At 35.4% G+C, this 16,904-nt stretch overlaps 2 protein-coding genes across 6 annotated transcripts; both read left to right on the top strand.

The window, feature by feature from the left end:
* The first annotated feature begins 1,290 nt into the window (after positions 1-1,290).
* Positions 1,291-4,728, top strand: LOC109079889. 2 transcript variants are annotated; one of them, XM_042766955.1, is made up of 5 exons: positions 1,291-1,519; positions 3,127-3,195; positions 3,447-3,518; positions 3,650-4,362; positions 4,482-4,728. In XM_042766955.1, the coding sequence occupies exons 3-5, from the start codon at positions 3,474-3,476 to the stop codon at positions 4,585-4,587; spliced, it is 864 nt and encodes a 287-aa protein (XP_042622889.1). In that variant the 5' UTR covers positions 1,291-1,519; positions 3,127-3,195; positions 3,447-3,473; the 3' UTR covers positions 4,588-4,728. The 2 variants fall into 2 exon arrangements, with proteins under 2 accessions (XP_042622889.1, XP_042622890.1); XM_042766956.1 differs by having other exon boundaries at positions 3,417-3,518.
* Positions 4,729-11,417: 6,689 nt separating this feature from the next.
* Positions 11,418-15,379, top strand: LOC122146654. Of its 4 annotated transcripts, none has more exons than XM_042766924.1 (4): positions 11,418-11,526; positions 14,099-14,170; positions 14,296-15,014; positions 15,133-15,379. In XM_042766924.1, exons 2-4 carry the CDS (start codon positions 14,126-14,128, stop codon positions 15,236-15,238), a joined length of 870 nt encoding a protein of 289 aa, XP_042622858.1. In that variant the 5' UTR covers positions 11,418-11,526; positions 14,099-14,125; the 3' UTR covers positions 15,239-15,379. The 4 variants fall into 4 exon arrangements, with proteins under 4 accessions (XP_042622858.1, XP_042622866.1, XP_042622878.1 ...); XM_042766932.1 differs by having other exon boundaries at positions 11,452-11,526; positions 14,069-14,170; XM_042766944.1 differs by lacking the exon at positions 11,418-11,526 and adding an exon at positions 13,145-13,163.
* The last annotated feature ends 1,525 nt before the right edge of the window (positions 15,380-16,904 follow it).

The following is a 16,904-nucleotide window of genomic DNA, read 5'->3' as shown; positions in this document are numbered from 1 at the left end:
GACTGTCATAGTGACAATAGCCAATCATATAACTTCTCCCATGATCCATGAACGCGATTGGCTAGCATCTGCGCTAGGGTATTTACATAGGAAATCTGATTGGCTGACGCCTGCACTTGCTCTTGAAAAGTTGAACAATTTTCAACTTCTGCCAGAGGGCTGCAGAGCAAATGGGTGGAGCTTACGTGTAGTTCCCCCTCGCTAGACGACCAGTGGGGAGGAGCTACACATAAGCTCCACCTCTCTTTACCTAGTAGAGCTCCACCTTTATGGATCTAACGTTAGTTAAGCGACACTCATTTCGCTACCATTGTGGCTGTTAAAGGTAATGCAGTTCATTCGTCAGATGCAACTTTAATTTTTTTATTTAAAATAAAATATTATTATGATTATTATTGTTGATTGGGTCAAAGTAACTATCCGGTTATATCGGTCTCATCCACTTCCAGCTATTTTCAGCTGTGCAAAACAGCTCGTTTTGCTATGGCAAACTGGTGTTTATTACCATATTATTTTTTATGCATCATCTTAATTATGAACACACTGGTTTGTAATGCACTTCTACCATTTACTGTGTTATTCATCCCATTATTTCCCTATAGCGGCTAATGAACGTAAGTCTTCGTCCATATGCTTACTTCTGCGGCAAGTAACGCCAGAAATTCAGACCAGAAATTCAGTTTGGCAATGCATGACGTCGCCCATTCGAAGTAATTGACCTATCGGTAAGCCCCGCCCCCCTTAGCTACTGTTGCTTACTCGGACAAACAAACAGAGTTGCTGACTGTCTTACAATGACAGCTGTCAGTGTGAAAACCTTGTCCTAAGATGTTTTTGATAAATTTAGGACATAGAAAGGACCACCATTCAAGTGGGACTTAAATATGCTATGGAGGGATATATAGATTTAAAAATAAATATGGTTGGTGACAAGATGAATTTGGGGGCTAGGGATTACAGATCACAATTCAAGCGGAAGAAGCCTCATTATACGGTCATCACGATCGCAGATGACGACATCCAGGATTCTACTGCAGGCAAGGGCGGATTTGGTCATCTGGCAATTCTGGCAAATGCCAGAGGGGCCGGACCATTTTGTGTAATATGGGCCGGTCAGATTTTTTCTAAATATATATAAATAAAATTGTTTTTACGGGCCAACAGCGCATAGGACAGGGTTTTATCGATTTCTCTACGGTTATAATAATAATAATGTTAATAATAAATAAATGTTAAGCATTTGGCCCAGTCGGCAACGGCTGCCTGGTCCCGAGATGGTCCGACCGAACCGTTCTGTCAAAACCAAGCACGTCATCAGAGAGATTGCAACACGAGCTAATGTTCAGTAAAAGCTAGACAATGGACCTCAAAAAAGGAAAGGCGGTGCAGGAAAAACTTTGAGAAAAGTGACAAAAAAAAGGGCTTAGGTCCGACTCTGCTAAATGTGTAAAATTAACCGAACTCTTTTCAAAAGGTTTAAATCCGGCTGCTGCAGCGGAGGACAGTTAGTGCCGCAGAGGTAAGAGGAAAACAGAAAACACACCTAGCACAAGTCATTTGCACACTACCTCTGCCAGTAACCCCTGTTTTTTTTTTTTTTTTTTTTTTTTTTTTTTTTTTGACAGTAGTCTACATTATATTACAGTTTTCTCGATTGCTTAAACACTATAAGCAGGCTTTTGAGCTAAAATTTCAAGACCATAACGCCATTTTTCAGAAAGCACACCCATTTTGCTGAACTATAAACACTATTCCCCTGCTTTAACACATGAGTCGGATTTGGTGAACCCTTACTGCAAAACTCTACACACAAATCCCTACATTTCTCAGTGCTTACACCATGTGGTCATTTAGAAAACACTATAGCATTCAATATTGTTCACTCAAGTCAGCACAGCTTGAGCTCAATTAGCACACAGGCACCCACGTGGAAACACTAAGAGTCAAAATTTATCACACACCAGTCAGAACCTTGGATCCAGAGAGAAGTGATTGAAAAGGTCGAGGACATCAGAGAGGAGGAAGAGGATGAGCAAGAGCAGTAAGGAGTGGAGGAAGAGGAAGAGGATGAGGATGAGAGGCAAGGAGACAATGAGTCTCAGATGAAATTTGTGCCACAAGTTGACCAAGTCCTTGTCCATGGTATGACTATGAGGGAGGCTGGGCAATGAGTTCAGCCAAACTTAAGTTGCTTCACCGTTGCCTCGATCAAGAACATTCAGAGATCGGAGAAAGTAATATTTTGACATAAAGTTGATTATGTGAAGCTACTCTGATCATGTAAGATTATGTACAAATACAATTTAGTGTTACTATAATAGCAGTCAACAGTGGCCCAGTCTTGCAGGTTTGCACTTTACAGCATTAGGAAAATCAGCTCTTCATCCAAGCTCTGAGTGCATGAGTCATACTGAAAAACAACATAACAATAAGTAATTAAATAATGCATTTTTTGAGCCTTGGTAGCCACGGGAAGTAGTAAAAATTATACTAAACATAATATGCGAATCCATCTCAAGGACAAACATTTCACAATTACAAATTCAGCCCTCCAAAAATAAAGAAGGTTTACTTTAAGATCTTTTCATGTCAACACTCAGTTAATAATATATAGTTTTGTAGTGCCTGAGACAGATCAGACATGCAATTATTTGTTGTATTTAATAAATAATCCATAATAGCTCTAAATCATGTGCCTCTTAAACCCGTCACATTTTAGCCTTGACGTCACTGAATCGTTTTACAGCTGTCAATCATTATTTGCGGACACCACAGAAATGAGTAGTGCTGCAAGCTGAACACTATAATATAGGAAAACTAGGGACAAATAACACAAAAATTAAACAAGAAGACAGTTTGTTAACTATTTCTTGGCTGTTTTATTTTTTATTTATTTTTTTTAATGAATCTCTTCACATGGCTGACAATTATAGTTCTACCACCTTATTTGAAATATTTGCCTTACATTCTTAATGTTTAATTTTTCTTCGTTTTAAAAATGTTCTACAGTAAGATTCTTCTGCTGTCTGATTTTGCTCATTCCTGAACACGGTAGCAATTGAAGTACAGGAAGGAAAAGGCAGAGCGCAGCCTTGATAAGCTTTCCTGTAATTTTGTTTTTGTCAGTCTGTGAACACCCTGCAGTTCTGACCATTTCGCTTAACTGACCCTTAAAAAACCAGACATCTTGAGACGGTGAGTGCTGCCTTTTTCAGTTATAGTTTTCAGACACTTGTTTTAGGCCAGTGTTTCTAACAAAATTAAATGCATCATGAAAAACAGGTATTTTTAAGATATCAAGATTTGTAGTGCTTCATGCAATTTTCTTTATGGCTTTGTGCTTGTGCCCGTTTGTGCTGAAAATGATTTTATATATATATATTTGGTGAGCATTTCTTCACCAATCTTATTTTTAGCCTGCTGTCCATGTTATTGTCTTTGTCCAGACCTGTGCTCATACGCCAACTAAAACAATGGGAAGTTTGAGGTTCCATGCATTTCTCCTGCTGCTCTTCACTGTAAGTTCTCACTTTTATCATCACTACTTTGAAATGTTTAACTTAAGAACTCATCAGATTTGTGAAGTTTAAAAGTCTTTGATTTTTTTTCTCTTCAAATTCTCTGCTGTGTTTCTAAATTGTGTTTTCAGACTGTAGAAGCGATAGAAATGGGCTTGTTTCCTGAAGCTGCTGATTACTCATTCTACAACTGTCGGAAAGAGATGCTGCAGATGGTCACAAAAAGTGGAGGTCTGCTGCAGACTGAGCTTAACAAAAATACTGATTTTAAAAAAATGTGGAAAAGTAATGCAGCATGTGGACAGGCCATTCCAGGGAGTACACCGGAGCACATGGCTGCGCTGAAGAGTTATGGTGATGCTACTCCTGAATTTCGTAAAATGTTCAAGGAGTTGGTTCAGAACCATGGCAGGAGCAGTTCGACTTACCGAGACGAGTTTCCTTTCAAATCTCTTTTCTTCCTGCTGACAGATGCCATGCAACTCACAGACCAAAAGAAATGTCGTACAGTGTATTCTGGCACAGAGGAGGAATATAAGACCACAACTGAGCAGAAAGTTCGTTTTGTGAGTTTTTTTCCAGCAAAACTGAAATTTACTGATGCAACTGAAGATGCAAGTGTAGATGAAAACACTGGGACTGTTTTCAACATCACGTCTTGTTCTGTGATCAGTCTTGATGAGTATGGGTGTAATTCAGAAGACATGGATGCGCTAATATCACCCACTGAAGTTTTCACAGTTAAAGATATCACAACTGTTAGGAATATTAATGATAACTATAAAAAGATCACCTTGGTGCATTCTGAATTTTACAATACTTCTGACTGCAGCAGCCTTGCCAGGTAAGAGAGCGAGAGAGAGCAGTAAAGATTTGTTTGATTGTATGCAATGCTAATTTGTGATAAACTGAGCACATCTAAAACAAACCCAACTGATCTGAATTTTCTCTTTCTGTCTAAAGCTTGTCTGAAGAATCTAAAGAATCATCGTCAAGTTTCCTGAGTCCCAGTTTCCTGAATCTGACGGCTTCCTTTCTCATGCTGTGCTTCTACACGCTGATTCTGTAATAAACTCTGTATGTTCTCAGAAATGGATGAAATGTAATGGTTACATTCATTCTGTTAATGCATGTTTACCGCATTCAGTGTTCTAGACTTATAAGGATGAATTTATCACAATAATAAATTACTTTTATTATTAATTTTAAAGCATTTTCTCTGTTCTCATTTTAATCTAACCTTTAAGACCACTTTAAAACCCTAAAAACGAAGAACTATTTAAAATGACAAAATAGGCCTATAATTTTTTTTTAAGTAAAACTAAGCTGCAGTGCTCCTTGAAAATGCCCAGGCATTGAAAAAACATCCATAAATTAATTTTTATATTCCCATAAAGTATAAAGACTCTCAATGTGTTATCTGAAGTACCTCAAACCACCAGAGGGCGCCATTGCATCAGACCTCATATCACTTGCAGTCATTTTTGTAATTTCATGTTGCAAATACTTTCATGATAAAGTTTCACTAAAAATATGGGAAATTAGAGTTAAGTGTTTCAGTTAAATCTCGCACCTGATAATTTTAGTTAACTCTACAATAAATAAATCCATCTTAAAGACATCTATCAGATGTTTGTACACAGCAGATGCTTTCCAGATCTTTAACAGAGATCTTGTAGACATATGTGTGCTATCTGGGAATTGTATTGTCATATTATTATTATTTTATTATTATTATTTCTCTTATTTGTGTTAGCATACATAAAAAACTTGCAAAGTATTACATATATTGCATACTCACTAAATGGTCTGTATGACACCAAAGGTCTGTTATAATAAGAAGAAATAATTAAAAACGAGGTCAAATACACCCGAGGGAGACTAGAAGAGCTTTAAATAAAGACCTGAGGGAGGCTGTAAGAGCTCTGTATGGAGTTTCAGAAAACCATTTTAAAGAGGTGTGTGTGTGTGTGCGCGTGCGTGTGTGTGCTAGAGAGAGAGAGAGAGAGAGCAGGGTGGATCTAGAAAATAATTTTTAGGGTGGCAGGGGGTCTACGCGGGGTCGCAACACCAAAGCAAGCCCCCTTGCATAGTTTTTGGGGATTTGTGGTCTGACATACACAGTTCTGTTCACAAATATTGTATTACCATTAAGTATTCATCTATACTGTTTAAAATGAAAAATAAATAACATTTAAATATCCATCATGACACCAAGTCAATACACAATATAAAAAACTTAAACAGGTTTTAAATGTTTCTGAGCTTGTATTACTAAAGATGACATGCGGTTCTATTAAAATCACATATAGGCTACTTAGATTTTAAAATCACGTTCAGTACAAGTTTAAGAGCAACAAAAAATTTTGAATTTCCTAACATTAGAAAGAAATACAGTAATATTGAAGCCCTGAAACTATTTGATTTTCTGTTATTAACAGAGGTGGGAATGTTTGTAATCACCCAGAGCAAACTCTATCAAATATACTCTAGCAACACCCCAGCAACTGCATAGCAAGAGCCTAGCAACCACCCAGAATATCCTAGCAACCAACTAGCAACACTTTAGCAAACATCTAGAACATCTAACTGACAAAACCATATACAGTACAGACCAAAAGTTTGGAAACATTACTATTTTTAATGTTTTTGAAAGAAGTTTCTTCTGCTCATCAAGCCTGCAGTTATTTGATCAAAAATACAGAAAAAAATTGTAATATTGTGAAATATTATTACAATTTAAAATAATTGTTTTTAAATTTATTATACTTTAAATTATTTATTTCTGTGATGCAAAGCTGAATTTTTAGGATCATTATCACATGATCCTTTAGAAATCATTCTAATATGATGATTCATTATCAAAGTTGGAAACAGTTCTGCTGCTTAATATTTTTTCAGAACATGTGATACTTTTTTAGGATACTTTGATGAATAAAAAAGTAAAAAAAAAAAAAAAAAAAAAAAGAAGCTATGTTTTTAAAATATAAATATTTTGTAATAACAATATACACTACTGGTCAGTAATTTGGGGTCAGTAATTTTTTTTCTTTTTTTTTTTTTAAATAAAATCAATACTTTTTTTAACAATAATTTATTCAGCAAGGATGTGTTAAATTGATAAAAAGTGATAGTAAAGAAAATATATTATTAGAATATATATTATTATAAATTTTTATTTTTATTTTGAATAAATGCAGTTCTTTTTAACCTTTTATTCATCAAATATATTAGACAGCAGAACTGTTTCCAACACTCATAATAAATCAGAATATTAGAATGATTTCTAAATGATCATGTGATAGACTGGATGTTACATGTGACACTGAAGGCTGGAGTAATGAAGCTGAAAATTCAGCTTTGCATCACAGGAATAAATTATTTTTTTAAAAGTATATTCAAATAGAAAACTATTATTTTAAGTTGTAATAATATTTCACAATATTACTGTTTTTTCTGTATTTTTGATCAAATAAATGCAGGCTTGATGAGCAGAAGAGACTTCTTTCAAAAACATTAAAAATAGTAATGTTTCCAAACTTTTGGTCTGTACTGTACGTCTTTCAAACTTTTCAATCTAGTTATTACATTTTTTCTTTTTTCTTTGTTTTTCAACTGCTTTCACACATTTTCAAAACTTTGCCTCTTTTTTTTTTTTTTTTTTTCAAAACTTTACACCTAAATCCAAGAATTGCACACACAAAGTGCAAAATGCCTCTCATATTTTGCAAAATGGAGCACTGCATTCAAAATATCTCAAACATATCTCAAAAGCAATCATTGTGTGTTACAGAGAATTGTGTGTTGTGTTTTGCAAAAAGTGTTTTATGAATTTGAAAACTGAGTCAAAGGCCAAGAATTAGCATATGGTTTTGCAGATTCGGTGTGTGCTTCTGCTGTTTGAGTGTCAGCTTTCATAATTTGTGTGACAAGTAAAGATTATGTGTGCAAGCAGTTGAAAAATCCTGTAAATGCTTACAATTCAAATACACAGACGACTTTCCTGCCCAGTGAACACTGAGATCAATAACACTGTAACAAAAAAAAACTCTTACTAGGATTCAGGAATTATTTTTGCAGCTCAATGTCTATTACAGTATACATAAATTAAATTACAGATACTGTCACGATCTCTAGCTGGAGTGCCCGTGAGCTTCATTAGAGGGCACTCCATTCCAGACTCTTGCCTCTTCAACCTGGACTCCATTTCCCATAATCCTTTGCCAGGACTCCTCATCAATTGCAAACACCTGTCTCTCATCACCTCATCAGTCTCGCACTATAAAGGTTGCACACATCCACACACATTTTGCTGATTATTGTTTAGCCTCTACCCTGTTTCTTTGCTTTGCCTCGCCTCCTTGTTTTTGACCTTGGACTGTTCATCTGGTTTTTGGTTGTTTTGCTGCCTGCCCTGACCTTTGCCTGTTTACGGATTCCTCTTTGTCTTTGCCTGGGACATTATTGTTTGTTGGTACTGGACTCTGCCTGTTTGACCACTCTCTATAATAAAGCCTGCATTTGGATCCTCAACTCTGTTGTCACGACGCCTCCATCGTAACAGATACAGATGTTGACACAAGAATATCTATATCGCTATAATTTCTCAGTTCTGCAAAAATGCAGTTTACATAAATGGTTACAAAGGAAATTTGGCAGTCACAGTTTGAAGGTGTACAACGTGCTACAGTTTACTGTACATATAGAATAGTTACATTTCCATAATGTACTGAACTGTAATTATACTGTATGTGTAAGTAACCCCTGTAGATGATTGGCTCAGCTCTCTCCGTTGTTAAGATGCAGAGATTCTGATTGGTGTGTCATCAGTTTTGCTACCTAATGTTTAACTTGTTAAACTTTTTGAGAAATGTCCTTGTTTTGAAAACTGAAAAGTGCCAACTAAAATCATTTATATGTTAACAATCGAGAAAATTGCAATACGACTAGATTCTTACTTAACTCTGCTGTTAGTTTCTGTGATTGGCATGTTATTGATTTCATGTTGTTGTTGTTACTGCTTATATCCACGATGAAAGTATGTAATTTTTTATTAAAAAGAATATAGAGAACAGAAACCACAAATCATAACTTTGAAATAAAACTCTTGATAATAATAACAACCTTCGAATATAGAAAATGCAAATCAAATGTTAGTACATTTTTTATAACAATCCATTTATGATGGATTGAACCCATCTAGTATTAATCAAAACATTAATAAAATTGTAATTAAAACATAAACAATTATTCTGTTTAAATCAAAAGTACCAAAGTATTAAAGTATCAAAGTATCTGAATTTGAATAAAAACCTGTAAGAGTTCTAAGTCTGAGTCTAAGAGTTTTCGAGTGAAGCCAAAGAAGAGGAAGTGAGAGCTGAAAAGAAAGAGAGAGACCAGAGAGTCTCAGAAAGTCAAAGTCAAGTCATAACTTGCATAGTGCACTGGCTCTTTCTTATATACTATTGTTCCAGACAGAAGTTGTCATCTTCAACATAGAAGAACTATAATTAACAATACATCATGACCTTTAAAAATAGTCTAGTCAGTGTCTCGATTTTGGACCTCTTCCTCTTTTTAGGTCTAAAATATCATACTAACTGATAGATCTTAGAAATATTGGCACAAAAGAACAATACGTGCAGTTTAACTCCTTATGCAAAACAGACTCAGCTGACTACGCAGCTAGAAATACTTTGAAATTACAAATGAGATATACCACAAAATTTACCAAAAGACATCTTGAATATATAAATGAAACTTATTTTTATATGAGACATATCATTACCATGGAATATTTTTTAAACATTTAAATGAAACTTCTCATTATGAATAAAACCCATTTTGAATACGTGGATTTCTCAGACTCTCCACACACCAATCTCTCAGAGGACTTCCGAGTGAGCTGGGAAGCAGTCATTATCTGATTCACGAAACAATGTATAAACAATTCGTTAGTAGTGAACTGGGCCGCGCTTTGTGATTTTGACTTCGGTTCATAAGAGTCATTTGTTAATGAAGCCGACTACACTGGCACGCTGCGTGCGCGTGCAACCATCGTGCACAGTTTATTGAAAGACGTGTTTTTTATCATTATTTTGCGTAATCTGTCATCGCCGCGGCTGAAAAGTAGAACATGAAACACTGCTTACATTTATATGTTATTCTGTGATTATTTCGGGTGTGGCACAGCTTTTTCCATGCCACCCCGGTAGTTTCGCACCTGCAAAGCTCTGGTAAACTACTGCAGTCACACCATCTGCGCTTCAGTAAAGCGCGGTCATGCTATCTGCGTTTCAGTGAAGCGCGGTCACGCTATCTGCGCTTCAAGTTCTCTGCGCGTGTACTCGGCGGTGTGTGGTAGATTAAGGTGTGCGAGTGTTCAAGGCGCTATAGTCTTCATCTTTTAGTAAATCCTCCTTCAGTTGTCATATTTAATCATATTCGTATTCATAGTCATATTCAAGGCCTTCTATTTAGGTTTTCACCGTTTATTTTACTATAATTATATTTTTAATTTTATTTATTTTTGGTTCAAAGGTGTATACTTTTTCCTTTTTTCATGTGGAATGCTGCTAAATTAATGCATAATTTGGATTATGTTTTGTACAAATTTTTTCTTTTCTACTTACAGTTAACATTATTCTATATCAATTGCAATCATGGGTTATTGTTTCTTTCTTTTCTTTTTTTTTAAGAATGACGGAATTCATTCATGTTTTAATTGTTATAAGTGCATATGCTATCATTCAATCTGTACCTGCTATTGTATGGTGTATCCTGCTTATGTGGAGAAAATCTAAATAAAGTGTGTGATCAGTCTCCACCAGACTCTTGTTCTACATATACCCACGTACCACTGTGGTGATTTTCATATATTTTAACTGTATCATTCTTTAATAATTGCATGCCAAAATCATGATAAATGCTATCTTTTTCATTGGTCAGGACTTTGGTAAGAAATTATTAAAAATTATACAGTAAAGTAAGATGACAATCACCAGAGTGGTACCTGGGGAGATGTAGAATAAGAATCTGGTGGAGTTTGCAGAAAACAATTTGATTTCCTTTGTTATGATTTTTGAAAAATGTGTCTGTACAGCAACGTAGATAGCATTGGTCATGATTTTTGTAAGCAATTATTTAAAAAATGATACAGTAAAGTAGGATGATGGTAACCACAGTGGTACTTGGGATGATGTAGAATAAGAATCTGGTGGAGTTTGCAGAAAACAATTATTTTTATGAAGTTTCAAAATTTGAGGGTATATTGAGAAGGATAGCATTTTTCATGATTTTGGCATGCAATTATTAAAGAATGAAACAGTGAAATGACATGAAAACGGTTTGGTTTTGTCCTTTTTAATAACCCCCCCCCCACTTTATTTAGATTTTCTCCACATAAGCAGGATACAACATACAATAGCAGGTACAGACTGAATGATAACATATGCACTTATAATACTTAAAACATGAATGAATTCCGTCATTCTTAAAACAACAACAACCCATGGATCCAATTGATATAGAATAATGTTAACTGTAAGAAGAAAAGAAAACATTTGTACAACACATAATCCAAATTATGCATTAATTTAGCAGCATTCCACATGAAAAAATGAAAAAGTATACAGCTTTGAACCAAAAATAACAAATAAATAAAATAAAAACATAATTATAGTAAAATAAACGGTGAAAACCGAAATAGAAGGCCGTGAATATGAATATAAATACGAATATGAATAAATATGACAACCGAAGGAGGATTTACTAAAAGAAGAAGACTGTAGCGCCTTGAACACGCGCACACCTTAATCTACCACACACCGCCGAGTACACGCGCAGAGAACTTGACGCGCAGATAGCGTGACCGCGCTTCACTGAAACGCAGATGGTGTGACTGCAGTGATAAGCTTTCCTGTCATTTTGTTTTTGTCAGTGTGTGAACACCCTGCAGTTCTGACCATTTCGCTTAACTAACCCTAAAAATACCAGACATCTTGAGACGGTGAGTGCTGCCTTTTTCAGTTATAGTTTTCAGACACTTGTTTTAGGTGAATGTTTCTAACAAAATTAAATGCATCATGAACAACAGGTGTTTTGTAGTGCTTCATGCAGTTTTCTTTATGGCTTTGTGCTTGTGCTCCGTTTGTGCTGAAAATGATTATATATACACTCAAAAAAAATTATTTGTGGAATGAACATGATTTAATCGTAGCACCCATTCTGCATCTAATCAAATTAAGTAAACTTAAACTGCTTTGAATATGTTATATGAACACAATATTCATTAAACATGTATATTAAACATGATTGAGATATGTAAATGTAACTTCTTTGCAACTAATTAAATCAAAATGTGTGTATTGTGTTAGTCTAATCAAATTTATTCTTATTCACTCAGTGTCAGTAAAGCTCTTCAATTCAACAAAATTCTGCCTTGGTACATCAACTAGTTAATGTCTTGTTCATGTATTGTTTTGGTAGTTAAATGAATATCCATCTTGTTGTTTCAATTAGATTTGTTTTAGATGACAGAACCAAGAAGCAAGACATTAGCAAAAATTCAGTTAAAAAATAAAAATAAAATAAAAAACATGCAAACATTTTTTTTTCATTAGGCTTTAACAAGCACCTGATAAAGTTTAAACCACTTTCTTCACTTTAAGTCTCCTATCCATTTGAGTGTTTGAAACACAAAGTATAAGAAACATTTAGCCAACAAAATCTAGGCTCTTGAGAAAACAGACCCCCAAATAATGCTTGTAGGACTTTAACGCCCTTTCTGTATTTAAACTTCTTAAAAATTAAGCCATTTTAACACCACCCTTTTCGGGAATTTGTAAAGTGACAAAGTGACAAAGTGAGGTGACATACAGCCAAGTATGGTGACCCATACTCAGAATTCATGCTCTGCATTTAACCCATCCACAGTGCACACACACAGCAGTGAACACACACACACACACACACACACTCAGCAGTGAACACACTATGAACACACACCCGGAGCAGTGGGCAGCCATTTATGCTGCGGCACCCGGGGAAAAGTAAACCTTGGCCTGACAACAACATTCTAACATAAACATGAATGAACATAAGATAAAACAAACAATTGTGAGTATAACGATTTGAGCTGTAAAATAATAATAATAAAGATATGCAATACTATAAAAAAAAAAACCTTGCAGCAGCTTGCTGTGATGATATCACATGAAAATTTTGATAATTCTAAATTACCAGTGTAGCCATGTTGCATTACATCTGAAAATAAGAAAATCACTCCTATAAAATATTTGTAAGTGTATAACAACTGCTTCTATTTACTTGCTCCAGCACCCTGTTTAAAGGAACTGTGCCATGAATAACAGTTTCTGTCTAACTACAAATGTGCATCTTCCTGAAGTACACCAGTCCTGTTCAAGCTCAATTGCTCCAGTAGCATGTTTTGAAGGAACTGTGGCAAAAAATATTGTCCTTATACATAAGGAACTCCAAGTGTATTTTGTTTAACTTTTCTGTCTTTTTCAAGCTTATTTACTCCGAAAGCTTGTTTTTTTAAGAGCTGTGCCTTGGATGACAACCTCTGTCCATTTAGATCTAGAAAGATCTTCTGCATGACTTCAAAAGTGCATTTGAGCTCTGGTGAGTAGCTCATGTTCAAACAGTACATCAGCCCAAATAACAGAGCACAAGCCTGCGCAATGCTACTTCCACACCCTCAGTTAGGACACCAGTGTCCTGTGGGTCATCGTCAGGCAGTGCTCCCTCCTTCAGTATGACATACACTCCCATCAGTTTGCTCCATGGTGCTTTGTGACTCAATGTCTGAATCCTGTGGGACTACATGAAAGATTACAAACAAAAATGAGCACAAATATTTATTACAAGAATTGCACACTTATACACTGGCCACTATATAATGTACATCTGTAAAGTAAACTTCAATTCAATACAGGAGCGCTGCTGTGAATTCTACATTTAAAAGGTTATAATGACTTGCTGCTGTTACTAAATATCAAGAGTTTTACTTATATTTATAACTATAACCCCTGAATAAAACCATGCATACCTATTCAAAAATAACTTTAACTGCAAATTGTAAGGACATTTCAAATATATGGTCAACTGCATGTGCATCATAGATTTAACTTGACAATTTTTGCATAATGTATTCAATAAGCTGGGTAGCATAAGCAGGTGTGGCATTTTGAAACTATGTTTAAAGGGAGAAATGTCTAATTATTTAATGTTTAAAATAATATTTTGCTGATATACACATGTATACACAATGGCCAAGCCATAGCTAATAACAAGAACAGTCCCTCCATTGGCACATTAAACTAAATCTCAAAAAAAAAAAAAAGCCCAATCAACGATATCTGAAAAGAGCGATGAGACGTGCACATTGATTCTGGTGTTTAGAATATAATGTTAACCAATAGGCCAAGTTACGTAAATGCACCCTGGCCGGGTTTACTATATCGTAAACATTGCACATTATGCTAACGTTTGCTACATTAACTTGCATACAGAATTTTTTTTTTTAGCCTGCTGTCCATGTTATTGTCTTTGTCCAGACCTGTGCTCATACGCCAACTAAAACAATGGGAAGTTTGAGGTTCCATGCATTTCTCCTGCTGCTCTTCACTGTAAGTTCTCACTTTTATCATCACTACTTTGAACTTTTTAACTTAAGGAACTCATCAAAATTGTGAATCTTTGACTTATTTTTTGTCTCCGAATTTTCTGCTGTATTTCTAAATTGTGTTTTCAGACTGTGGTGCAGATAACTGAAGAAGAATCGATAGACATGGGCTTGTTTCCTGAAGCTGCTGATTACTCATTCTACAACTGTCGGAAAGAGATGCTGCAGATGGTCACAAAAAGTGGAGGTCTGCTGCAGACTGAGCTTAACAACAATACTGATTTTAAAACTATGTGGCAAAGTAATGCAGCATGTAGAAGGGCCATTCCAGGGAGTACACCGGAGCACATGACTGCGCTGAAGAGTTATGTTGATGCTACTACTGAATTTCATGAAAAATTCAAGGAATTGGTTCAGAACCATGGCAGGAGCAGTTCGACTTACCGAGACGAGTTTCCTTTCAAATCTCTTTTCTTCCTGCTGACAGATGCCATGCAACTCACAGGCCAAAAGAAATGTCGTACAGTGTATTCTGGCACAAAGGAGGAATATAAGACCACAACTGGGCAGAAAGTTCGTTTTGTGAGTTTTTTACCAGCAAAACTGGAATTTACTGCTGCAACTGAAGCTGGAAACACTGGGACTGTTTTCAACATCACGTCTTGTTCTGTGATCAGTCTTGATGAGTATGGGTGTAGTTCAGAGGAAATAGATGAACTAATATCACCCACTGAAGTTTTCACAGTTAAGGATATCACGGATGTTACTAATAGTAATGATGAGTATACAAAGATCACCTTGGTGCATTCTTACTTTTACAGTTCTTCTGACTGCAGCAGTCTTGCCAGGTAAGAGATCGAGAGAGAGCAGTAAAGATTTGTTTGATTGTATGCAATGCTAATTTGTGATAAACTGAGCACATCTAAAACAAACCTACTGATCTGAATTTTCTCTTTCTGTCTAAAGCTTGTCTGAAGAATCTAAAGAATCATCGTCAAGTTTCCTGAGTCCCAGTTTCCTGAATCTGACGGCTTCCTTTCTCATGCTGTGCTTCTACACGCTGATTCTGTAATAAACTCTGTATGTTCTCAGAAATGCATGAAATGTAATGGTTACATTCATTCTGTTAATGCATGTTTACCGCATTCAGTGTTCTAGACTTATAAGGATGAATTTATCACAATAATAAATTACTTTTATTATTAATTTTAAAGCATTTTCTCTGTTCTCAATTTAATCTAACCTTTAAGACCACTTTAAAACCCTAAAAACGTAGGACTATTTAAAATGACAAAATAGGCCTATACATTTTTTAAGTCAAACTAATCTGCAGTGCTCCTTGAAAATGCCTAGACATTGAAAAAACATCCATAAATTAATTTTTATATTCCCATAAAGTATAAAGACTCTCAATGTGTTATCTGAAGTACCTCACACCACCAGAGGGCGCCATTGCATCAGACCTCATATCACTTGCAGTCATTTTTGTAATTTCTTTCATGTTGCAAATACGTTCATGATACAGTTTCACTAAAAATAAGGCAAATTAGAGTTAAGTGTTTCAGTTAAATCTCACACCTTTCGTTTAAAGTCTTTTGGCCCCGTCTGCCTTCCATATGTTACACCCTTGCCATGTGTTGCCTTCATTGTATAACTGTATCCCTAAATGTGACAATCAATTCATGTGGGACCCACTTACTAATATATAATGGCTGCTTTATATTGTCATCAGTAAAGAGGCACTTATAGACTTTATGTAGCTCCGCCCCTTTCAGCGCAGAGTTTGTTGTCTTCTGTCTTCCGGTTTGTATTTCCACAGAGTGGAATGAATTTATGAATGAACCGCTGTTTCTAAAATCTTCCTGGCTTACTCACATTTATTATGACATCCGCTTCAAATGTAACAATGCACATGATAATTTTAGTTAACTCTACAATACATAAAAAAAATCCACTTCATTAGCTAACTACTCTTCAACAGCGATGCTACTAGATCTATACCGTGTGAGAGATAGAATGATTTTCATTGTAACTAACCCTGATTATACATGTACATCACAGAGACGTCTATTTGAAGTCTACATTAACATCTGTTAGAGGTATTTTTTTTTGCTCATCTGCTATACATCTACAGGATGTTTCCTATCAGATGTCAAATAGGCGTTTAGAAGATGTCTTTAAGAGGTTAATTATTTAAAATGCATGTAAAATCTTAAAGAAGTCTATCAGATGTTTGTACACAGCAGATGCTTTCCAAATCTTTAATAGACATCTTGCAGATGTACAGGTTCTATCTAGGAAGTGTATTGCCATATTATTATTAATATTGTTTTATTATGTATAAACATACATTAAAAAAAACTTTATATATATATATATATATATATATATATATATATATATATATATTGCATACTCACTAAATGATCTGTATGACACCAAAGGTCATCTGTTATAATAAGAAGAAATAATTAAAAACGAGGTCAAATACACCCGAGGGATACTAAGAGCTTTAAATAAAGACCTGAGGGAGGCTGTAAGAGCTCTGTATGGAGTTTCACAGTTCAAACCTAAGTGAGAGAACTCGGAAAACCATTTTAAAGAGGTGTGTGTGTGTGTGTGTGTGTGAGAGAGAGAGAGAGAGAGAGAGAGAGAGAGAGAGAGAGAGATTCGCTCTCAGGTGTTTGTAAAGCTTCCGCGCGTTCACACCTTTCTCTTCATCCATACACCTGACCAGA

Source organism: Cyprinus carpio, chromosome A1 (genome assembly GCF_018340385.1).
Source record: "Cyprinus carpio isolate SPL01 chromosome A1, ASM1834038v1, whole genome shotgun sequence".
Lineage (NCBI taxonomy): Eukaryota > Metazoa > Chordata > Actinopteri > Cypriniformes > Cyprinidae > Cyprinus > Cyprinus carpio.
Note: the sequence above shows the minus strand (reverse complement) of the source record. Positions and strands in the feature narration are given on the sequence as shown.